The sequence below is a fragment of the Mesoplodon mirus genome (genome assembly GCF_964341445.2).
Source record: "Mesoplodon mirus genome assembly, chromosome: 7".
Classification (NCBI taxonomy): domain Eukaryota; kingdom Metazoa; phylum Chordata; class Mammalia; order Artiodactyla; family Ziphiidae; genus Mesoplodon; species Mesoplodon mirus.
In genome coordinates, this window is record NC_138983.1 from 11,603,960 (window position 1) to 11,622,986 (window position 19,027).

General features: G+C 39.3%; 2 protein-coding genes across 3 annotated transcripts in view; both read right to left on the reverse strand.

Moving 5' to 3' along the window:
• CNTF (ciliary neurotrophic factor) lies at nt 1-7,019 on the reverse strand. The gene is made up of 2 exons (XM_082627630.1): nt 5,183-7,019; nt 1-3,937 (listed from the first exon to the last, which is right to left on the reverse strand). The coding sequence occupies exons 1-2, from the start codon at nt 5,294-5,296 to the stop codon at nt 3,449-3,451; spliced, it is 603 nt and encodes a 200-aa protein (XP_082483756.1). The 5' UTR covers nt 5,297-7,019; the 3' UTR covers nt 1-3,448.
• Nucleotides 7,020-7,099: 80 nt separating this feature from the next.
• Nucleotides 7,100-19,027, reverse strand: part of ZFP91 (ZFP91 zinc finger protein, atypical E3 ubiquitin ligase) — a 36,002-nt gene continuing 24,074 nt past the window's right edge. The window contains exons 3-11 of one of the 2 annotated variants that reach the window (XM_082627611.1): nt 18,380-18,589; nt 18,088-18,124; nt 17,616-17,717; nt 16,564-16,698; nt 15,733-15,783; nt 15,230-15,308; nt 13,558-13,672; nt 11,250-11,349; nt 7,100-10,892 (exon numbers count right to left, since the gene is read on the reverse strand). In XM_082627611.1, the coding sequence (XP_082483737.1) occupies nt 10,382-10,892; nt 11,250-11,349; nt 13,558-13,672; nt 15,230-15,308; nt 15,733-15,783; nt 16,564-16,698; nt 17,616-17,717; nt 18,088-18,124; nt 18,380-18,589 (1,340 nt within the window). In that variant the 3' untranslated portion in view covers nt 7,100-10,381. Of the gene's footprint in view, nt 10,893-11,249; nt 11,350-13,557; nt 13,673-15,229; nt 15,309-15,732; nt 15,784-16,563; nt 16,699-17,615; nt 17,721-18,087; nt 18,125-18,379; nt 18,590-19,027 lie in introns of both variants that reach the window. The other variant, XM_082627610.1, reaches the window with a different exon arrangement.

Genomic DNA, 19,027 nt, shown 5'->3' on the forward strand with positions numbered 1-19,027 from the left:
CAGTGGCCTGGCATCATAGAGATTTACCTAGCACGCTTGAGTGAGCCTGGCCCTGGCTGGGAGGATTACATTTCATCCAGTGTTGAAATCACTTGAAATTCCCCTTATTCATCTAATACAGAAATAAAAGGAGCAACTCGTGGTCTTGCTGAGGCAAAATCTTTATTGTTAGCCATTACTGAATCCTTTATTCTTTTTCATTCTTGCATCTATCTGCCCAAAACAGACCGATCAAAGTAATATATTATATAAAGAATCACATGCACATGGATTTTCTTATCTCACACCCCACACATATTTCATCAAAAGATCAAATTATATTTTGACTCCATCTTTATCTGTAGACCTTAGAGCTCTATAGAAGCTTTTGAATGAAACAATGAAATTTTTATCATTTTCACTTTTTAAATGTACCAACGTTCAGAAGGTTCGTTCTTGGGTCTGATGCCTGAAGCTGAGGTAGGATGAGGCAGGACAAACCACCCTTTTAAAATGCCCAAACACTGTTGGTAACACACACGCACTCACACACAGATAAATCAATTCAAGTGATACCCAAAAACTTTTTTTTTCTTTTTCCTCTTCACCTATCCCTTTCTCATTCTGCTGGAGGCCCCTCCGCATCCTGCATTTCTATTTTACTCAATAGGAGGAGTTGCTCAGCTACTGCATGAGGAGTTGGGGATTCACAAACAGAAGTCATTCTAAACAACTTGTCAGATATGCCTCCCACAAATATTTACTTGTCCTCTCCCTCTCTGACCAGGGGTCACAACAGTGAGTCATCCATTGGGCTTTAATCCACAGCAGCATGAAATAACAGCAATTCTAGGACTATGACCCGACACTTTCCATTTTTATTAAAATTCTCACTTCCCTCAAAACCTGATTGTCTTAAAGTCAATTTTATTCCACGCTTGGACTTTCAGTTTGTACTAATTTGCAAGTCTTTTCCAAATTATCCTCGTAAATCAATGCATGAAGTATTTATCAACTCTCATACATACAATTCCTTGACAGATTCAGGAGAACTGAATCTCTCCCCATAGAGAGGACTTTTCTGGAGGGAGTGGGATAGAGGAATCCCCTTTATGAAATAAGAGTTAGGGGATGGGAACTAAATTTATGCCTTTTAAGACCTTATTAATATATAGAGTTATATGTATATGGCCTATTGTCAGTCACTTATTCAGTTTGTTTCATCCATTTTAGATGAGCATGATGCAAAGTCTACAAACTCAGAGCCACACGCTTATGTCTTTGTTATTATGGCTAAGATCCCACATGCCGCAGAGCAACTAAACCCGTGCGCCACAACCACTGAATCCCGCGCACCTAGAACCCGTGCTCCGCAACAAGAGAAGCCACCGCAATGAGAAGCCCGCGCACCGCAATGAAGACACAACATAGCGAAAAATAAAATAAATATAATAAATGTATTAAAAAAATTTTGAGTCACGCCGTTCTTCATTAAATAAAAAAGCCAAAAAGTACTATACAGATAAATCTAAGCGCTTCACATTAATAAGCAAGTATTTTACCAATCAAAATACTGCTCTTAAGCACAAGAAACAATTTAAACAAGGAAAAGCTCGAATGAAAAAAGCCTCTATGCATTCACTGCAAAATTTTATACCATTACCAAAATTACAAACAAAACAAAACGATAAACTTCTAGTGGTAGTGGACCCAAATGTTTATTATTGCCTCATTTTCTTCTAACCAGGCAACTCTTCTCTATTTCTCCCCTCATGACTTTTATCTTTGTTTGGTACTCAGCCAACCTCTGAGACACAACTGAACTCCTCCTTATTTCTGGCCCTCACTGATCTCCTTCAACTCCACACCGCTTAAACCCATCTTACGATCCAGGTCCATCAATAGTATTGATCTCCTGTATGCCTACAACCATTTCCACAGATGCATCCTGGGGAGCAGGGCCGGACCTCCCCTGTATTGCCACCGTGCCTCACCCAGAGCCCTCTCAGAATATTGACTTCATGGAGCTTTGGACATAAACCCAGGTAGGAAAGGACACAAGCTATGGCAGCTAGCCCCCTCTGACTCATGGTCCTTTTAAGAATATAGCAGCCTCAAATACGTGAACCAAATTGATTTGGGCCCCCCACCCAAGATCTTGAGTTGAATTAATTGGTAGTGTGAAATAAATGATACACCTGAGAACTTCTGGATTCCCATTTGCACCACGAGTTCATAGGCCTGACTGTAAATGACCTTTTACATTAATGCCCACATTTACTAGTTGGTGCTTTTCATACCGTTTCTCTCAAAAACATTAAATGCAGAACTGTGCCCTTTGCTCTGAAGTATGGAGGCTTTGCTCTATATTGTTTCAGAATCACTAGCATTCCCACTGAAAACAGAGTGCGCCTCATTCTCTGCTCATGACTAAGTCCAGAGACTCTGTCTGGTGAGGGAGTTGTGTGACTTTTTAACCTGAGCAGTATTTTACCCATTGTCCATGAATGCCCGGGTTACAGTGCCTGTATCACTGCATTGCTGATTACAATAAATGTGAGGTAACTTGGTATAAGCTGTCCCCAACCCCAAACTCAAGAACATCAGTGGATACTTGAAAGCAAGCTGTATGACTGCACACTCCCAGCTTCCAAAGTTCAAAAGTCTGGTGGACTAATCTTAAGATCTCCACTACTCTCTTCTTTGCCAAATACGGGCAACAAATACTGCCTTTAACACTATCAGGACATAGTTGGGGGTTGTTTTTTCAGTGCTGGGGATAGATTACATGGATACATTTTCCAACCCTGTGCAGCAAAGAGGTGCAGTGATAGAGGTTCATAATCAGGCCCTTAAAGTGAAGGGCACTAGGCTTTGGAATGAGAAAGATCAGGGTGCCATTTGCTAGATGGGTAACCTTGAACGAGTTATAAATTTCTGTGAGCCTGTTTTTCATCTGCCAAATGGAAATAACACCACCTCCCTCAGCAGGGTTGTGAAAATTATGATATACATAAAACTCCTGACATATTGCTTTAATATAGTACTCAAAAAATGTTAGTTACTGTTTTTATTATCCAAGAGTTTAAATTGACTAGAGTCGATGATTTTTAATTCACTATTTCAGTCTTCTCAGAAGAGTCATCCAGGACTAAAGTTAAAAGTATATGTGAGGCTGTTAAATGCCTGTAAAGGTTATTTAGTGGGTAGGAAAGATCACAGCACTGAGGTGGAAGGATGTTGTCCCTGCCCCCACTCCCTTATGGCCCCAACACACACACACACACTCACACATCCCTCCCCCCACAGACTAAACCTGTACACCCATTTGTCCATGTCTCCAACCCTAGCTGATGAAAATGCCTGTGGTTTTAAAGGTTTTCAAAAATAAGAATGGGAAAGTGAGGCCTCAGAAAACTATATATATGCCACTAGAGGAGAAAGCAAGTGAGAGAGAGAGGGGTAACTGCTACATTTTCTTGTCCTTAGCAGTATAATGGCTCCCACGTCCTGGGATCCCAGTTTGACAAGATGAAATGACTCGAAGGTCATGGACGGACCTCACTGTCCACTGTGAAAGCTCTTGCAGCACCTTTAGGCCCCACAGCTTCTTCTCAAAGAGACCACCATCTCCAACAATAAGGGGCATCCCATCAGCCTCACTGGAAGGGATCTTGTGTTCCAGGAGCACCATTAATTCTTCCAGCTGGTAAGCAAAGGCAGAGACTTGGAGGAGAATGGTATGTATTGCTTGATGGAAGTCATCTTCAGCTGGAGTAAAATGCACCCGCTGGTCTTCTAACAACCTGGCCAACATAACATGGAAGGTACGATACGCTTGGAGGTTCTCTTGGAGTCGCTCTGCCTCACTAAGCTCACTCCACCGATCAGTGCTTGCCACTGGCACACCAGGCACAGAGTCCAGGTTTATGTTCTCGTTCAGACCTTGGTGCTTCACCTGGTCAAGGATACAGAAAAACTTCACATCTTCTGTAATCACTCCACCATTCTCACTTAATCTCTAAATCTCATATAAAATCTTATTCACTTCCCTGGTCAAGAATCCGAATTGTAAAGAAAATAGAGTCTAGATGAGGAACTCTTCATTTGGGAACCTTGGCTGACTTTAGGAAGGACCTATCCTCCCAGAAATTATACATACTGCTTTGACTACCTGTTCATTTTTCTTGGGACAATGTGCAGCTTTCACTAGGTTCCAAAGGTTGAAAACCACTGACTGGTCTAGAATAATTTTTCTTCCCACTTGACACTCCCTCCTGGCAACTGGAGTATTATAATCATACTGGAGTTTAAGTATTTTAAATATACCTGAAGACACGGGCCACACCTAAGCTCTAAAATATAGGCATCGTAGAATTTTTCTAACAGCCTTCTCCATTGCTCACTGTCAATGGTGAGGACAGTCCTTTATTAGAGGAGTCAATGGTAATTATTTTTTAACAAATTGGTATTTCAAAGAATCTGATTTCTGACTGCTGGAGTTTTATGAAGATAAACCAATACTCAGAGAACCTAAATTCAGAACTCTCCACGGGGGCCTGGAGTGTTTCCCCAGCAGGCCTTAGATGAAGACCGAGGGGGATCTTCCTCTATCAGAAAACCTGAGATCCATGGTTAGCTCCCTAAGAATCGGACACTTCCCCAGGTCCCCAGTGATTCTTCTATGAGACTTTTTTGATAGTGTAGGTGACCTTTCTATTTAGACACAGGAACACTTTTGATTGTATAGGGTGGCTAATAATGTAATAGGAGAAACTGGTTGGTTTATACTGTTCTTCTCCCAATCCTATAAACCTAACTCCATCTTTCGTTTCTAAGTTCAAAAAATCAGAACAATGTACATGAAGAACCCAAGCTTAGAGGCCTCATGATTAATCTATTCTGGCAGAATTCAGACAAGTAATCAAATTAGGAACAGCCTCCAGGACATAAAGCCAATTCTACATAGAACCCCATGTATATTTTCTTATTCAAGGAACATGTCTCCTGAATAGCCTAGAGAAAGAAAAGGTCATATGACTTTCCTTAAGGGAAGGGGCCACGTCAATTGACAGGTGCCCAATATATAAATGACTATATGATTAGGGCTTTTGTAACTGATAACGGGGCTGGAATATGATGGTTAAGGGCTGGATCAGAAGAGATGAAGTGAAAATAGATGACAGCAAAATAGGCAACTTACATAAGATTCCATAAGAGCAGTCAGGTCTGAACGGATCTTCCTTGCTAGCCAGACAGAGCGGCTACAGAGGTCCCGGCGGTGAGGGGTCAGCGGTGAATGCTCTGTGAAAGCCATCCCCTAACTCAACTGTCCCGGAAAATAAGTGAGCTGGGTTTGTTTCTGTCTATACTGGTCCAAATAAGAAATGTGACTCTCGGGCTAAATCCACTGGGCATTTCCCTACTAATGGAATTCGGCACCCCCCCACCCCCACCCCGCCTGACTCAGAGGTGGCAGCAAATTCCTGGCTGTGGATTTCTGCGCCTGTGGAATCAAAGGCCCCTTTTCACTCAGCTTTCTGTCCTGCAGCGTCTGCCTCCAATTCTCTCCTCCACTCAGGGCCTAGTGTACTTGTTTTCATGTCATTGTTTTGCTTTTGCACTTGGCGACAAGGTCATTATCACACTGATCCTCATGACACCCCTGCCTGATGGAATCTATTTATATATACTTATAATCAGTTCATTTTATTATCACCCTCCCTGTGCTCCCCATGTCCTTTTCTTTCTTGGCCTGGTAAATTATTCAATAATATTAAGGTATTATTATTGATACAGCTGCCATTCATTAAGCATCTACCCTAGGCCAGACACTGCTAACGGCTTTAAAGCCTTTATTTGATCTTTAGAATAATTCTACAAGATAGTTTCCTCATTTTACATAAGAAATGGAGGCTTAAAGAAATTAAATAATGTGCACAAAATCCAATAACTAGGTTCAAAATTTAAATATAAGTCTTTGATTCTAGAACTGTTCCTCCCACTGGGTTTCCAATATCATTCTTTAGGTAGTTCATATTTTCTTCCAAGACACAAAGTTTACATGAAATAGATCCTGTAAAAATACAGCATTTTTTTCACTCCCATCCTTTTGCTGAGTATTTGAAGTTAAATTTACACTTGATTAAAAATCAGCTACGGAAGCATCTGTAATCTCAATCATGGTGCCTTCCTTGTAGCTATAGGATAAGGAAGGTAGTTTTAGGCCTGTTCTCTTCCAAAGGACAGGAAACACCCAACCCTGACTTGGTAACATTTCTGAGGCAGTCTCACTCAAGTGACAACATGCTTTTCTTTTTCTTCCTTATCCCAGTCATACCACATTGCTTCTTAACAAAATAAGAGAATGAGCTGGACTGTGAAATGAAGGCAGAGTTTAAAAGCACTTGGAGAGTCGTTGTTCTATTGCATTTAACTCTGTAGGTTAGAGGACGATACCAATTGGGTAAGAGTTACAAGTTTCATCCCCAAATGAATCAGTTTTCACTATTTTGTATCATGGACATTACCTCTAAACTGAAACACATGCCTTCTCAGGGGGAAATTTCCATACATAATCAAGGGACATAGGGGAGAAAGAAATGAGGCCGGGGTGGCTGTCACAGTAGGCTTTTTAAGGTAGGAGGATTCTTTTTTTTTTAACTTTGTATGGACATTGAGTTTTGTGAAGAAGCACCGATATTAAATGCTATCAAGGTTTTGTCATCATCAGAGCAAAATTAACCCCACAGCTTCCCTAACGTTCTCTTTACTAGATTAAGAATCCACCTTTCCTAAGGTTGAAACATGGAAAGGATTTCCAACTTTGTCAAATGATCATAGAATCATATGGCATCTCAGCATTAGAAATCAAGAACTGAACTAAGTCAAAAGCTAACTACCTGATTCTCAACAAGAGCAAACAACAGTGTCTGCCACATAAAACCTGCTCTGAGGGCACTTGTTTTTCTTATTTGGCAGCATCAATTATTTCACCCCAGGATAACTGCAACTCAGTACAACCAAGGAAGACCAGTTGCTTCCATGAAGACAACTTTTATTTTTCTTCTTTACATATTTATTTTGGATATGCCTTACCTAGATTAAGAGAAAACAAGGATTTGAAAAGCAGAGTATCCCTTTTATTATAATTTCTTTTTACATAACCTTTTCAACCTAGATTCAGGTAACTACCTGTCTCTCCCACCAAAGGAGAAGGGTCCTGCATATTACAACAGGCAAAAAAGGCTTCTAGGAAATAAAATATTTTAAACTGATTCATTACAATTTTTCAATTTTCTTGAGTACACTGGAAAGTGGGAAAAAGACAGGAGGGAAAAATGGTGCTTCGAACAGCCAGACTGTAATAACCTTAGTTAGGTTTAGTACACTCTTTATATTTTTTTCTCCAAACAGGTTCTAAGGAAGTTCAAGTGCTCTATGTGAATGCTTTTCCATACCTCAATGTATCTTTTTACTCCCAGTAATCTTGGCCAGTGTTTATCTAAATTCTCTGAAGCATATTAAGTCTCAATTTTGCAAAATAACCCTGGGCAACCACAAACAAGGGGAAAGATGTATTTCTACAAGATGTATTTCTGTATCTTGTAGAAATAATATTTGTATCAAGTACATTTTCAGAATTTAGAATCGCTGATTCAAGATGGAGAATATGCTGTGGGAAGAGTTATTAAAAAGGTAGCAGAATTCGATTAAGAGTAGGAAATGTAGAATTTTAAGAGTTCCTTAGAAGGACAATGAAGTAAACATATGAGGAGCAGAAAGGAAAAGGGAAAAGAATCTAGTATAAGATAGTTTACTTTAACCAACTCTTTACTTTGCTAGCACCCCTTTTCTCAAAAGGAAAAAATCTTAAGTCCATGAAAAATATTTTAAAATTTATCGCAAACTGCTATAATTTATTGAAGCAAATTACAGGCAAATGAAGATGAGTAAAAAAGGGAGAAAGGAGAAAGTTTCTAATTATGAGAACTAGCTAGCTGCTTTTGGTGGGGAGGAGTGCGACACAGGGAAGAATATATTTTCCCTGTCTCATAAAGTTTTTTTTTTTTAATGCAGTTTGCTTTTGTGTAGGTGGCTAAAACATCTGATGACTAACAACTGCAAATGTAATTTATGGAAACAAAGGATAAGATAAATGTGACGAAGACAAAAAGCAAGGTGGGGTATAGATGCTAGCTAGTGAAACAGTACAAAATGGACTTAATAAAGGAGTGGAACTTTGTTGTAGACCCATCCAGTCAATCTTATATTTTCAAATTTACTCAACATACCAAAGTCAACTCCAAATCCTTACTGTGGGCAGGAAAGCATACTCTATATCCCTCCTAACCTTGTTCTATTTTCTACCCTCACACTGAAGGGGATGGCAAATCTGCAACACCGAAAACAACAGTACATTTAAGACTGCTCACTGTAGGTGTTTCACTCCCTATTCCCTGGCATCCCAAGCACTGACACCAGTGGGTGTAAAGTAAGCCTCTTTCAGAGACGACGTTTTGTTACCCTTCTTTTTGGGGAAAAAAAAAATCAAGAGAAAACTGATAAACTTTGTAGTTTTAGTGTTTGTGAAAAACAAGCTGCTCCTTATTTTGTTCTCAGCAAAACTTCATTCTTTCCAACAGCCGTCACACATTTCTGACAAACAATAGGGCAAGCCTTTAATTCCAGTTTCTGAGGTACGTAGGATAGACTGCCCTTCTAATTCTCTAAAAATGAGCCAAAATATGTTTTTAGTCTTCTGGAAGTTATGAAGTTGTACAAAACTGTCTCTCCCACGGACAGCAGTAAGTAATCCACCCCATGAAAATCCCTACCTCGAGGGAAATAATTCCTACAATTTCAGGTGAAAGCCAAAGCATTATACAGATTATTAACTTTGTTGAGGCCTTTCTTCTTCTGAAGTGTTATTAAAAGGGAAACAAAACAGAGCAATTTTCTTTTACTTACAACTGTATATGACTCAGACTATTCCTTCACTGATGGCAGTGTCCTTCACTAATTGGGAGCGGGAATGAACCAATGATAAAGCAAAGCAAAGCAAAAGCAAAAGCAAAAGCAAAAGGAAAAGGAAAGCAAGGGGCCAGAGCTGGGATAATAGGGAGGTCTGTATAAAGAAATGATGGGGACAAAAAAGAAAATCAACAAATTCACAAGAGAAAACCTTTTATCTGTAATTCAGACCCTGAACAACCTTCCTGACCCCCTCAAAATTCCTAAATCTTGATGCTCTAAAAACTCAGACCACTAATTACCACAAACCTAACATACTTCCTTAAAGAGGTTTCCGGAAAAGCACTAGGCTACTGTAGTGATTTTGTTAGTGCTGAGGACCAGCTTTCTTTAAAGGCCACTAGAAAGCTATGATTTTAGAGGCTGGCTGTGCTTCTTCAACCCTATATCTTGCCTTCTACAAGTACCTCTTATGCAAAGGACCCCATGTCAGAATAATCTAATCTCTCCCAGCCCCACAAAATATAGCGACCAAAAAAAAAAAAAAAGAGAGAAATCAGACTTTGTTAATAAATAAGGAATCTCAGGTTCCACAACACAAAAACACACATGTTCAAAGTGCAAATTTCTGCCACTAGTCTGGGACTTTTCTGTCTCACTGATATAGAACCCTGTCTTATGGTCAGAGAGACCATGTAGACGGTAGCTCCCTCCCTGTTGGGAGCCTGCTTGCAAAGCAAGTGAGCACCACTGAGAACCTTATGGAGGTGTTGGGAGGGGGACTGAGGAAGGTGATGAGGTGAAGAGGCAGGAGGTGGTCCCCATGTATCCTTCCTTTCCTAAACCCAGGGGGAATGGAGGGAAAGGGGGTGAGAGATGTGTGCTGTTTTAACAGCTCACCCTGCTAAGGGGCCCTAAAGTGCCAAGTCAAGCTGCCAGCCTCCAGAGATTAGAATTACATGATACTTTGAAGATAAATGTGCTGCAGGGGATAGAAGCCAGAACCATAGGGAAGCAGTAGAGGAGGAGAAGGGGTTTAGAGAATATTAATATATTATTAAGAGTTAAAAGCTGATCCAGAGCACATCATAGTTACAGGCTGAAAAGGGGGATCTGCTGATGAGCAGGAAGTCTGCCTGGCTGTAACTGAGTATAAGAATAACCGTTACTTTAAGAGCTGCTGCTGCTTTTTCTTTGTCTAGCTTTCTGGTAAAGGCAACATCAATTTTATAAAGGGGACAACAGAGGGAGAAGAGGGGATGTGTGTGTGTGCGCGTGTGTGTGCGCACGTGTGCTGTGATCCACAATGGAAAGAGCAGGCCCTTCAGTTATTTTACTAGATTTTAAATGCTTAAAATTTTTTTTTTGTCCTTTTTGTCTTTTAAATACAAAGTCTCAGCTGTCCCAGTGCCCCAGGTCTTCCCTTCCTCTAAGGTCCAGTAGAGTCTGAATCTTCAATCAGAACCTCTGTGGTAGCACCGAGTATATCCGAGTTCATGACCAGCCCTTCAGTGCCCCCACTGCTGCCACTTCCCACAAAGATCTTCCCATCAGCCATCAGGCTCACCCGTTCCGTCCCACTACAATATGACTTTGACATCCCTTCAGCTTCTAGCAGGAGGCACTCTCCAGAGGTGGAGTTTCCCAAGGGCTCAGGAAGAAGAGGAAGACCCTGACCGTCTGCAGGTTGTGTCAGGGACTCTGGATTAGTGCCCAAGATATCTGTGCTGGTGATGAGGGCGCCTGCATTGGCAGCCAGAGCCTCGGCAATCAGCACCTCAGGGTGGCTTTTTGCTTTGTGAGCCACTACGCTGTCCTTCTTCTCAAATTTTTTGCCACAGATATTGCAAGAAAACTGGTAGAAGGAGTCTGCATCGTGCTTCTTCATGTGCCAATTAAGGGATGCCTTTTGCCGACAAGTAAATCCACAGATCTCGCATCTAAGGAGAGTGAAAAAGGAAATGGCTGATCAAATAGAGAAATAAAGAAACCTCTCATTTAGCGTCAGGGTGAGAATTTAGAGGTCACATTTATAAGCAACAGTCAGTAATATATACTTCATGTGAAAGATTAGGAAAAGTTAATAGATAGAAAACTAATCTGATTTTTTCCCGTTTGTTTGAAAAAGAGGAAAATAAAAGAAAAACGTGACTAAGTAGCTCCCCTAATCAATACCCACTCTTTAATTTGGTAAAAGTAAAATAGCAGTGCCAGCTGAAATGACTGTAAAGGGTCTAACCCTCAAGTGGGGTATAGGCACTTAGACCCCAGATGTTCACCAGTAAATAAGTACTCACTGTAATGGCTTCTCGCCAGTGTGAATCATCCGGTGCACTGCCAGATTGTGGGAACTCTTGAAGGCTCGAGCACAGTATTCACAGATATAATCTCGTTGATCTAAGAAGAAAAATAATGTGGTTATTTAGTGTTCCATTTAGAATCCGTCTTAAGTATTATTTCCTAACTTACAACAAGTAAGCAGATGATCAGGCAGGTGAATTTCGAGGAAAAGCAATACTCTTTTTAATGTATAACCACTTTGGATAAACAAAACTTTAAATAATATCATTTTTATCTCTTTTTAGTCCATTCATTCAGTAGCATATGAACCTATTTTAAAAAACAAAAATAAAAAACACAGCTAGACAGAAATATGAGAACTGGAATCCTAATCTCAATTTTACCAGTAATCCAGACCTTGGATAAATTGGTTAGCAAGTAAACAACTATATTTTACACAGCTTTTATTCTTAAAACAGCTTTTTTCACAGACTGTGAAAGCTGAATGCTTACATATAAAGAATCTGGCGTTCAACAACAACAACAAAAGAAGCTGGCATTCCCTAAAGAAAAGTGACCCACATATAAAGTGCTACTCATATCTTCTATTTCAGATTTTTTAAAAAGTTACCCAAGATAAACAATTTAAACTTCTCTCAAAAATTCTATGGGGCAAAGGAACACTGGACTTAATTTCTTATCAACTGGTTGGGGAGAAATTTGACAAACAGATGCTCAACATACATTTGTTGAATAAAGGGCCACTACCCATTTTCTATGCCTTTCACTTAAAAATTACTAGAAATAGTCACAGTAAAAACACAAGGATAAGTTAAAAGGCAAACAGTATCCAATTTAATCTTACATTCCATCCCAAACAGGTCTAAAACCAAGTGTGGGAGAAGAGTCAAGTTTTTCTCAAACTTGAATGTACTGAGAACTCACCTGGGGATCTTATTAGATGCAGATGCTGATTCAGTTGGTCTAAGGCAAGGCCTGAGATTCTCCATCTCTAAATGGAGCTAAAGTGATGCCAATGTTTGCTGGCCTATGTTCTACATAATGAGTGGTAGGGTCTAAAAATGCATACTTCTAACTCAGGGACAATTTCTTAGTATCTCTCAGGTCTTGTTCACTTTTCCAGCTCCACAGTCGCACAACAAACCCATGTGGGGCATTCCACTTGCTTAAATAAATTATATTTTCAAGGGAGCCAGTAAACACTAATTTGGAAAAGGAAAACTCTCTAACACTGACATCATAAAACTGTATCAACCAAATATAAATATCTAGAATGGACTGAATTTTTAAAACACTGTTTGTCATAGTAGGCTTGTAATATTTAACTAAAACAGTCTAAACTGGTTTTCAGAAATTACTCTTCTATAGGATAAAACAGTGTAGCAGGGAGAAGGAGTGGAGAAATGGCAGCTTCTATCAAGAAACAGTGGAGACAGCATACTCTCTGAAGAAACATAGTGTAATGCAAAGACAGTAGACTTTGGAGTGATTAAGACCTGAGTTTAAATTGTGGTGCTATCAGGTGCCCGGCCCTGTGCAGTAAACAGCACTTTATAGGTTATCTCATTTCATCCTTGTAATAACTCAGTGTTATTGGTAACATTATTAGCTTTATTTTACAAATGAGGAAAAGTGAGAAGAAATTAAGTAACGTTCCTAAGTCACACATTTAGTAAATGATGGAAAGGGTATATATATGACACTGACCATATGACCTTGTGCAAGAGACATGAAATCTCTGCTACTGGAATTCCTAGTCTTACCCTCCAAGGATTATTAAGAATATAACATATAACAAATAATCAAGTGTCTGGCATGTGCTCAATTACCACTAATACCCAGCCCAATTTGTTCCTATTAGCTACACTGCACTGAGACTGTCAAGTGGATAAAATGAATGAGGTCTGAATCCATTCTATAACATGTATTACAAAGACATTCAGTTTCTCTTTTTGAGTCAATAGCTCCGACAGGAGGTTACATGTGAATTCAGTAGCTAGCCTTTATGATTCCAACAGGAGCAGAAGTCGGGAGCTTCTCAGTAGGTAACATGAACTCTGAGCAGACCTCCTTCCCGTTTCAGCTTTCTCCACATACTCCTCATTTTCAGTCCAGGTAGTTACTACGAGTATCTATTTACCTGAGGCAGAATTAGAAAACCCCAGTTCTGCTAAAAACTAGCTGTGTGACCACAGGCAAGTTACCTAATGTTGCTCAGACTCTGGTTTCTTAGCTGTAAAACAAACTTGGTGATGCTGAATCAGTGAATTTAGCTACTTGATAAACATTTTATTAAAAAAATACCTGTATGATGTTTGGCATGTCGTAGAAGTTGCTTCTGGAGCCTGAAGAGTCGCCCACAGGAGGGATGGGGACATACGTATTTCTTCTTCAGCAAATGCTGATATTTAATGTGGTGCTAAAACAGTAAAAGAAAGTGAAGGGGGATAAAAATTAAGGATTCCAGAAAGCTTAGCTTAGCTCATTCCTTTGCTAAGTCAAAAGTGCTGAAGGAAAACCAAATACTCTGTATATGAACAGGAACCAGTATAATAAAATGATTACGGGGCTTCCCCGGTGTGGCGCAGTGGTTGAGAGTCCGCCTGCCGATGCAGGAGACACGGGTTCGTGCCCCGGTCTGGGAAGATCCCACATGCCGCGGAGCAGCTGGGCCCGTGAGCCATGGACGCTGAGCCTGCGCGTCCGGAGCCTGTGCTCCGCAACGGGAGACACCACAGCAGTGAGAGGCCCGCGTACAGCAAAAAAAAAAAAAAAAAAAAAAAAAGATTACGAACATAGGCTACAGAAACAGATAGATGGTGATTCCAGTCTGGGTCTGTCATTCACTAGCGGCATGATCTTAGAATATTAATACTTCCATATGGAAGTATTATATGGAGGTAATGATAACTGTGTTGTAGTGTTGTTGTGGGAACACAGAGATCATATATTGTACGGTGCTTAGTGCAGCAAATAGTACATGACAAAAGCGTAGCTATCATTATTATAATAGAACCAGAATCAGAAAGTAAGGCCTTAGTCTTATGTTATACCTGCTGCTAAATAAAGATCAAACACTTCTTAAGCTTTAGTAATTAGTATTTCACCTTCATGTTTTCTGCCAGACCTAAGTACAAGCTGTATCTTTACTCATTAAAAAAAATATGGGACTTCCCTGGTGGCACAGTGGTTAAGAATCCGCCTGCCAATGCAGGGGACACGGGTTCGAGTTCTGGTCCGGGAAGATCCCACATGCCATGGAGCAACTAAGCCCATGCACCACAACTACTGAGCCTGTGCTCTAGAGCCCGCGAGCCACAACTACTGAAGCCCGCACGCCTAGAACCCGTGCTCCGCAACAAGAGAAGCCACCGCAATGAGAAGCCTGCGCACCACAACAAAGAGTAGCCCCCGCTCGCCACAACTAGAGAAAACTCGCACGCAGCAACGAAGACCCAAAGCAGCCAAAAATAAAATAAAAAATAAAAAATTTAAAACATGCAGAATGCACAGCAATTTATATAAAATTACTTTTTAAAAACCCTGCTCACTTAAAAAAACAAAAAACCTAAAAACTAAACATTTTAGAATTTATTCTAAATAGGATTCAAAAAGTCGCTGGTTTTAGTTGCTAATTTTATTCTTTAAAAATACACATTAAAATAAAATCTGTTCCACTGTGTCTTGGTGTGTTGTTATGCAATCATTTCTTGTATCAGGAGTATTTACACCATGAAAAACACTGGAATATTCCAAGATCCCAAGGAAATATTTAAGCTCAGGTTCTAAATCACTTAAAAAAAAAACAACAGAAACTCAACTGAAGTAATCTGATGTTTACAAAAAGATTTTCCTTGACATTACACATTTAATGAAAAAGCCTACACAAGTCCACAAATTGTAAACTCTCATGAAGAATGAGAACTGGTAATGGAACGTAACCTGCAAGGCTGCCTTATTTAACAACTTCACTGACCTGCAAATAGCGAGGGTGAGCAAGAACAGTTCCACATCCTTCCATCTCACAACGGACATACTGGATTGGAGGCTTTTTTCTATTAGCAATATGTAGGAGAAAAGTTAGCAACAGAAAAGAGGCAGTCTGCACAGTGGCCAAACTGCACTATAGGGAATAGGTATTTTACAGTATGAAGAATTAAAATCTCTAAGTTTATAGCTCGCACAGAATTTATGTTAGAAGTAACCAAAAATTGCCAGATGTTTAGAGTTTTTAAAAAAGAGCACAAAACAAACTAGTAACTCCCCAAAAGGCAAAGAAGTGTTAAAATTTTTAGAAATTTTAAGATCCTGCAATGGAAATAAAAACATAGTAACTCTGCATCAAGGACACTAATGAAGTTGCTTTTGTGAAATTTTTAACTAGCCATTCCCACAGGATAATTATGAGGGCTGAACATGTGAGTGAAGTGCCCACCACCAGAAAGAAGGCACAACACAGCATGAGTATAAATTACTCACCTCCTTTTGGGTAATCGTGGACTTTTGTCATCTTTTCGCCTTCTTCCTCTCCTATAATTAAAGAGCAGAGTAACTGTCCACATATTTCAGATTGAAGCTTATATAGTAAAGGAGAGCTGAGGACATACCCTCAAGACCAGAGAGCAGGTGGCAGAAACATAGGATAACCCAGAATACATAAAGCCAAAGACATATCTGGCAAACCAAAGATTTCACTCTGAAGCAATTTCACTCACAAATAAGTCTGCACCACAAGTTAAAATATATACCTTTCATAAACTACACATTTCTAATGGAAGATTTGGATAAACCTCAAGGTTACTACTTGAAGACTTGTTTCAGTGAAAAGTCTATCACTTATATTTAATCAATTTGAAAAGTAGAATAAACGAGTCTATTATCTAAAAACCCTAAGAACATAAACTATACTCTCCTTGCAATAGAGACAAAAGCCTACACACTTAAAAAAAGCTATTTCTGCAACAGGAAATAATTGCTAGCCAAAAGTTTTCACCTGATCAAGATTATTTCATCATTTGCTTTATTGCCCCTCTTCTGCGGATCCATATTTGCCATACTTTTCTTGCTACCTCTACCTCCTCGGCATCCCTATAGCTATTATTGTCCTACCCACTCAACTGAACGTCTCTTAAGTATTGCTTTGAATTAAACTTTTGAAGCTTTTGAGCAGAGTCTTTCCAATGAAATTGTCAGCTGCTTGAGACAGCAATTATGTATATGTCAATATCATTCCTCACACTCCTACTCTTTTTCCACTAGTGGCTTGAAAATCTGTTAAATTTCCATTTTTTGTAGGAATTGCCTACTTACTTCCTAGGAGGCTCCTCATCTTCTCTAATTTCATTCTCTTCTTCTTTCACCTCTACCTCTACTTCCACTTTTATTTCTTTCTTCTCTTTCTCTTCTTTCACCTTCCCTGATTTTCTCCGTGGCTTTGGGGTTTCCCTGAAAATACAAATACATTTCAATACTGGTATCCAGCAAAGGACCCTTTCAAGGACAACTGTGACAAAAGGGTAAAGCCAGGAGTTATCAATGATTTATTATAAAATTATGCTCCTCAGGCTTCCCTGGTGGCACAGTGGTTAAGAATCGCCTGCCAATTCTGGTCCGGGAAGATCCCACATGCTGCGGGAGCAACTAAGCCCGTGCGCCGCAACTACTGAAGCCCACACGCCTACAGCCCACGCTCCGCAACGAGAAGCCACCGCAATGAGAAGCCCGTGCACCGTAACAAAGAGTAGCCCCTGCTCGCCACAACTAGAGAAAGCCCGCTCGCCACAACTAGAGAAAGCCCACGCACAGCAATGAAGACCCAACACAACCAAAAATAAATAAATTAAATAAATTTTTAAAAAAGAATATGTTCATAATATATAAAATGAATAAACGCAAAATTTAAAAATTTTAAAAATAAAATAAAATAAAATAAAATTATGGTCCTCAGTCCATGAAATGTGGTTTCCAGCCAGCTATTCCTCATATGTACATCATACATATATTTAGAGCCTATGAGACGATCCACCCCCTCCGCAAGCTAACAATGCCTTAGAATCAAATCCCACTATAGCTGTAAAGAGAAACAAAAGTAAAAAATTCTAAGTATTCAGGCAATTCATGATACCTTAAGATAAAACAGGCAGACATCATAATAATTTGAATATGATCAAAACAAAGTTCTATAAATGGAAGAGCGGGCAGTATGAGGGAGTAATAAGATAATGTTAGATTCGCAAAACAAGTGCATAATTAATTACTCATTTAAAATTAAGTCCATATCCATTAGTTTGGCAACAAGGTGAAATAAAAGCATGCAACAATGCTTTCCTAACTTATTTTTCACTGACAAATCTGAGACATACCTTTCTAAGTGGGGTTTGTAGGTCTCATCTCTTGGATCATCTTTGAATGGTATTTCTTCTTCACTGATCAACATCTCTTCTTCCTCCTCTTCCTCCTCATCACTGCTAAAAAGAAGCAAATAGAGATTAGAAATTCCAGCTGTACGAATTATATCTGACTTGATTTTATTCAGTAATTTATTTAGAGGTAGCTGAAGATTTACAGTAAGTTATCTAGGATTTTCATTCTTATGGTGTAGTTGGACTGCAATCTAGCTGCTTTATCCTAAAGAATAATAATTGGAACAAAAAATACATAAATCCTAGACATGCTATCACTTCATTAAATAAAGGCAAGGCAATGATAGCTCAGTGACACTAAGAGTTAAAAAACAATTGACAATTGTTTCAAGTAGAAAACAACTTCTGAGTCATGTGATATGAGTGACTGTGTTCTATGTCCCCAAGGGTTTAAATATGAAAAGTTTCTTACCTAATGCCACCTGGAGACTGATGCTCTTCTGCAACATCTAGAAAAAGTCCAAAACAAAACTTTATCTATGTAGGTATAAATATTTTCTCTCTGCAGCCAAGAGACTCAAACCAAATTACTGCCTAGGGTAATTATACAAAAGGAGAATTATCTGCAAAATATCAAAAAGGAATCCTTCCTATAACACCACACTTACCCCTGAAAGTTAAGCTGTTCTGGTAAATGTTCAGCATTACATTTAAAATCAACAGGCAACTGGTTATTAAATAACCATACTCTATATTCACTGTACCATAATCAAGCTGATCTGTATTTGGTTCTGACTTGCAGATGAGTTGCAATGAACCAGTCTTGGACCTAGAGCTTCGGGTGTTCTCTGTGTCACGATGCCGAGAGGCAGATGTCCTGGTACTGCTACGCCAGCCCCGGCTAGGCTTAGTTGCAGCAACGGAAACTTCCTGAGGGACGGTAGAACCTTCTTCCTCTTTCTCTTCCTTGGGATCTAAATGAAAACATACACCATTCTTTTAAAGTTTATAGTTAACCAATAACAATCTCTGTATATCTACTATTATAAATATAGTCAATGGAAAGATGATAAATGTTTTTTTCTCCCCCCCACCCGGGGGGGGGAACCTCAGAATTTTACTGATATAATAGAAACAACAAGATGAGAGGAAAATTTGATAAAACTTATCCTTATTGTCATCAGTCTAAAGAAAAAACTTTGTATGTTGCAAAGTAGTCATTTTATGTTTATAGTATATTTTATATATATACTAAAAAATAATGCTAAGAGAAATATACCTAAGATCTAACCTTTTGTTCTATATTTTAACCTTTAGATCTAAGACAGAAGAAACTAAATTGAGTGAGTGGTCCCAAAAAGATGACCAGATCTACTATAAGAAAGAAGCATATGTCTAGACGATTTAATAAT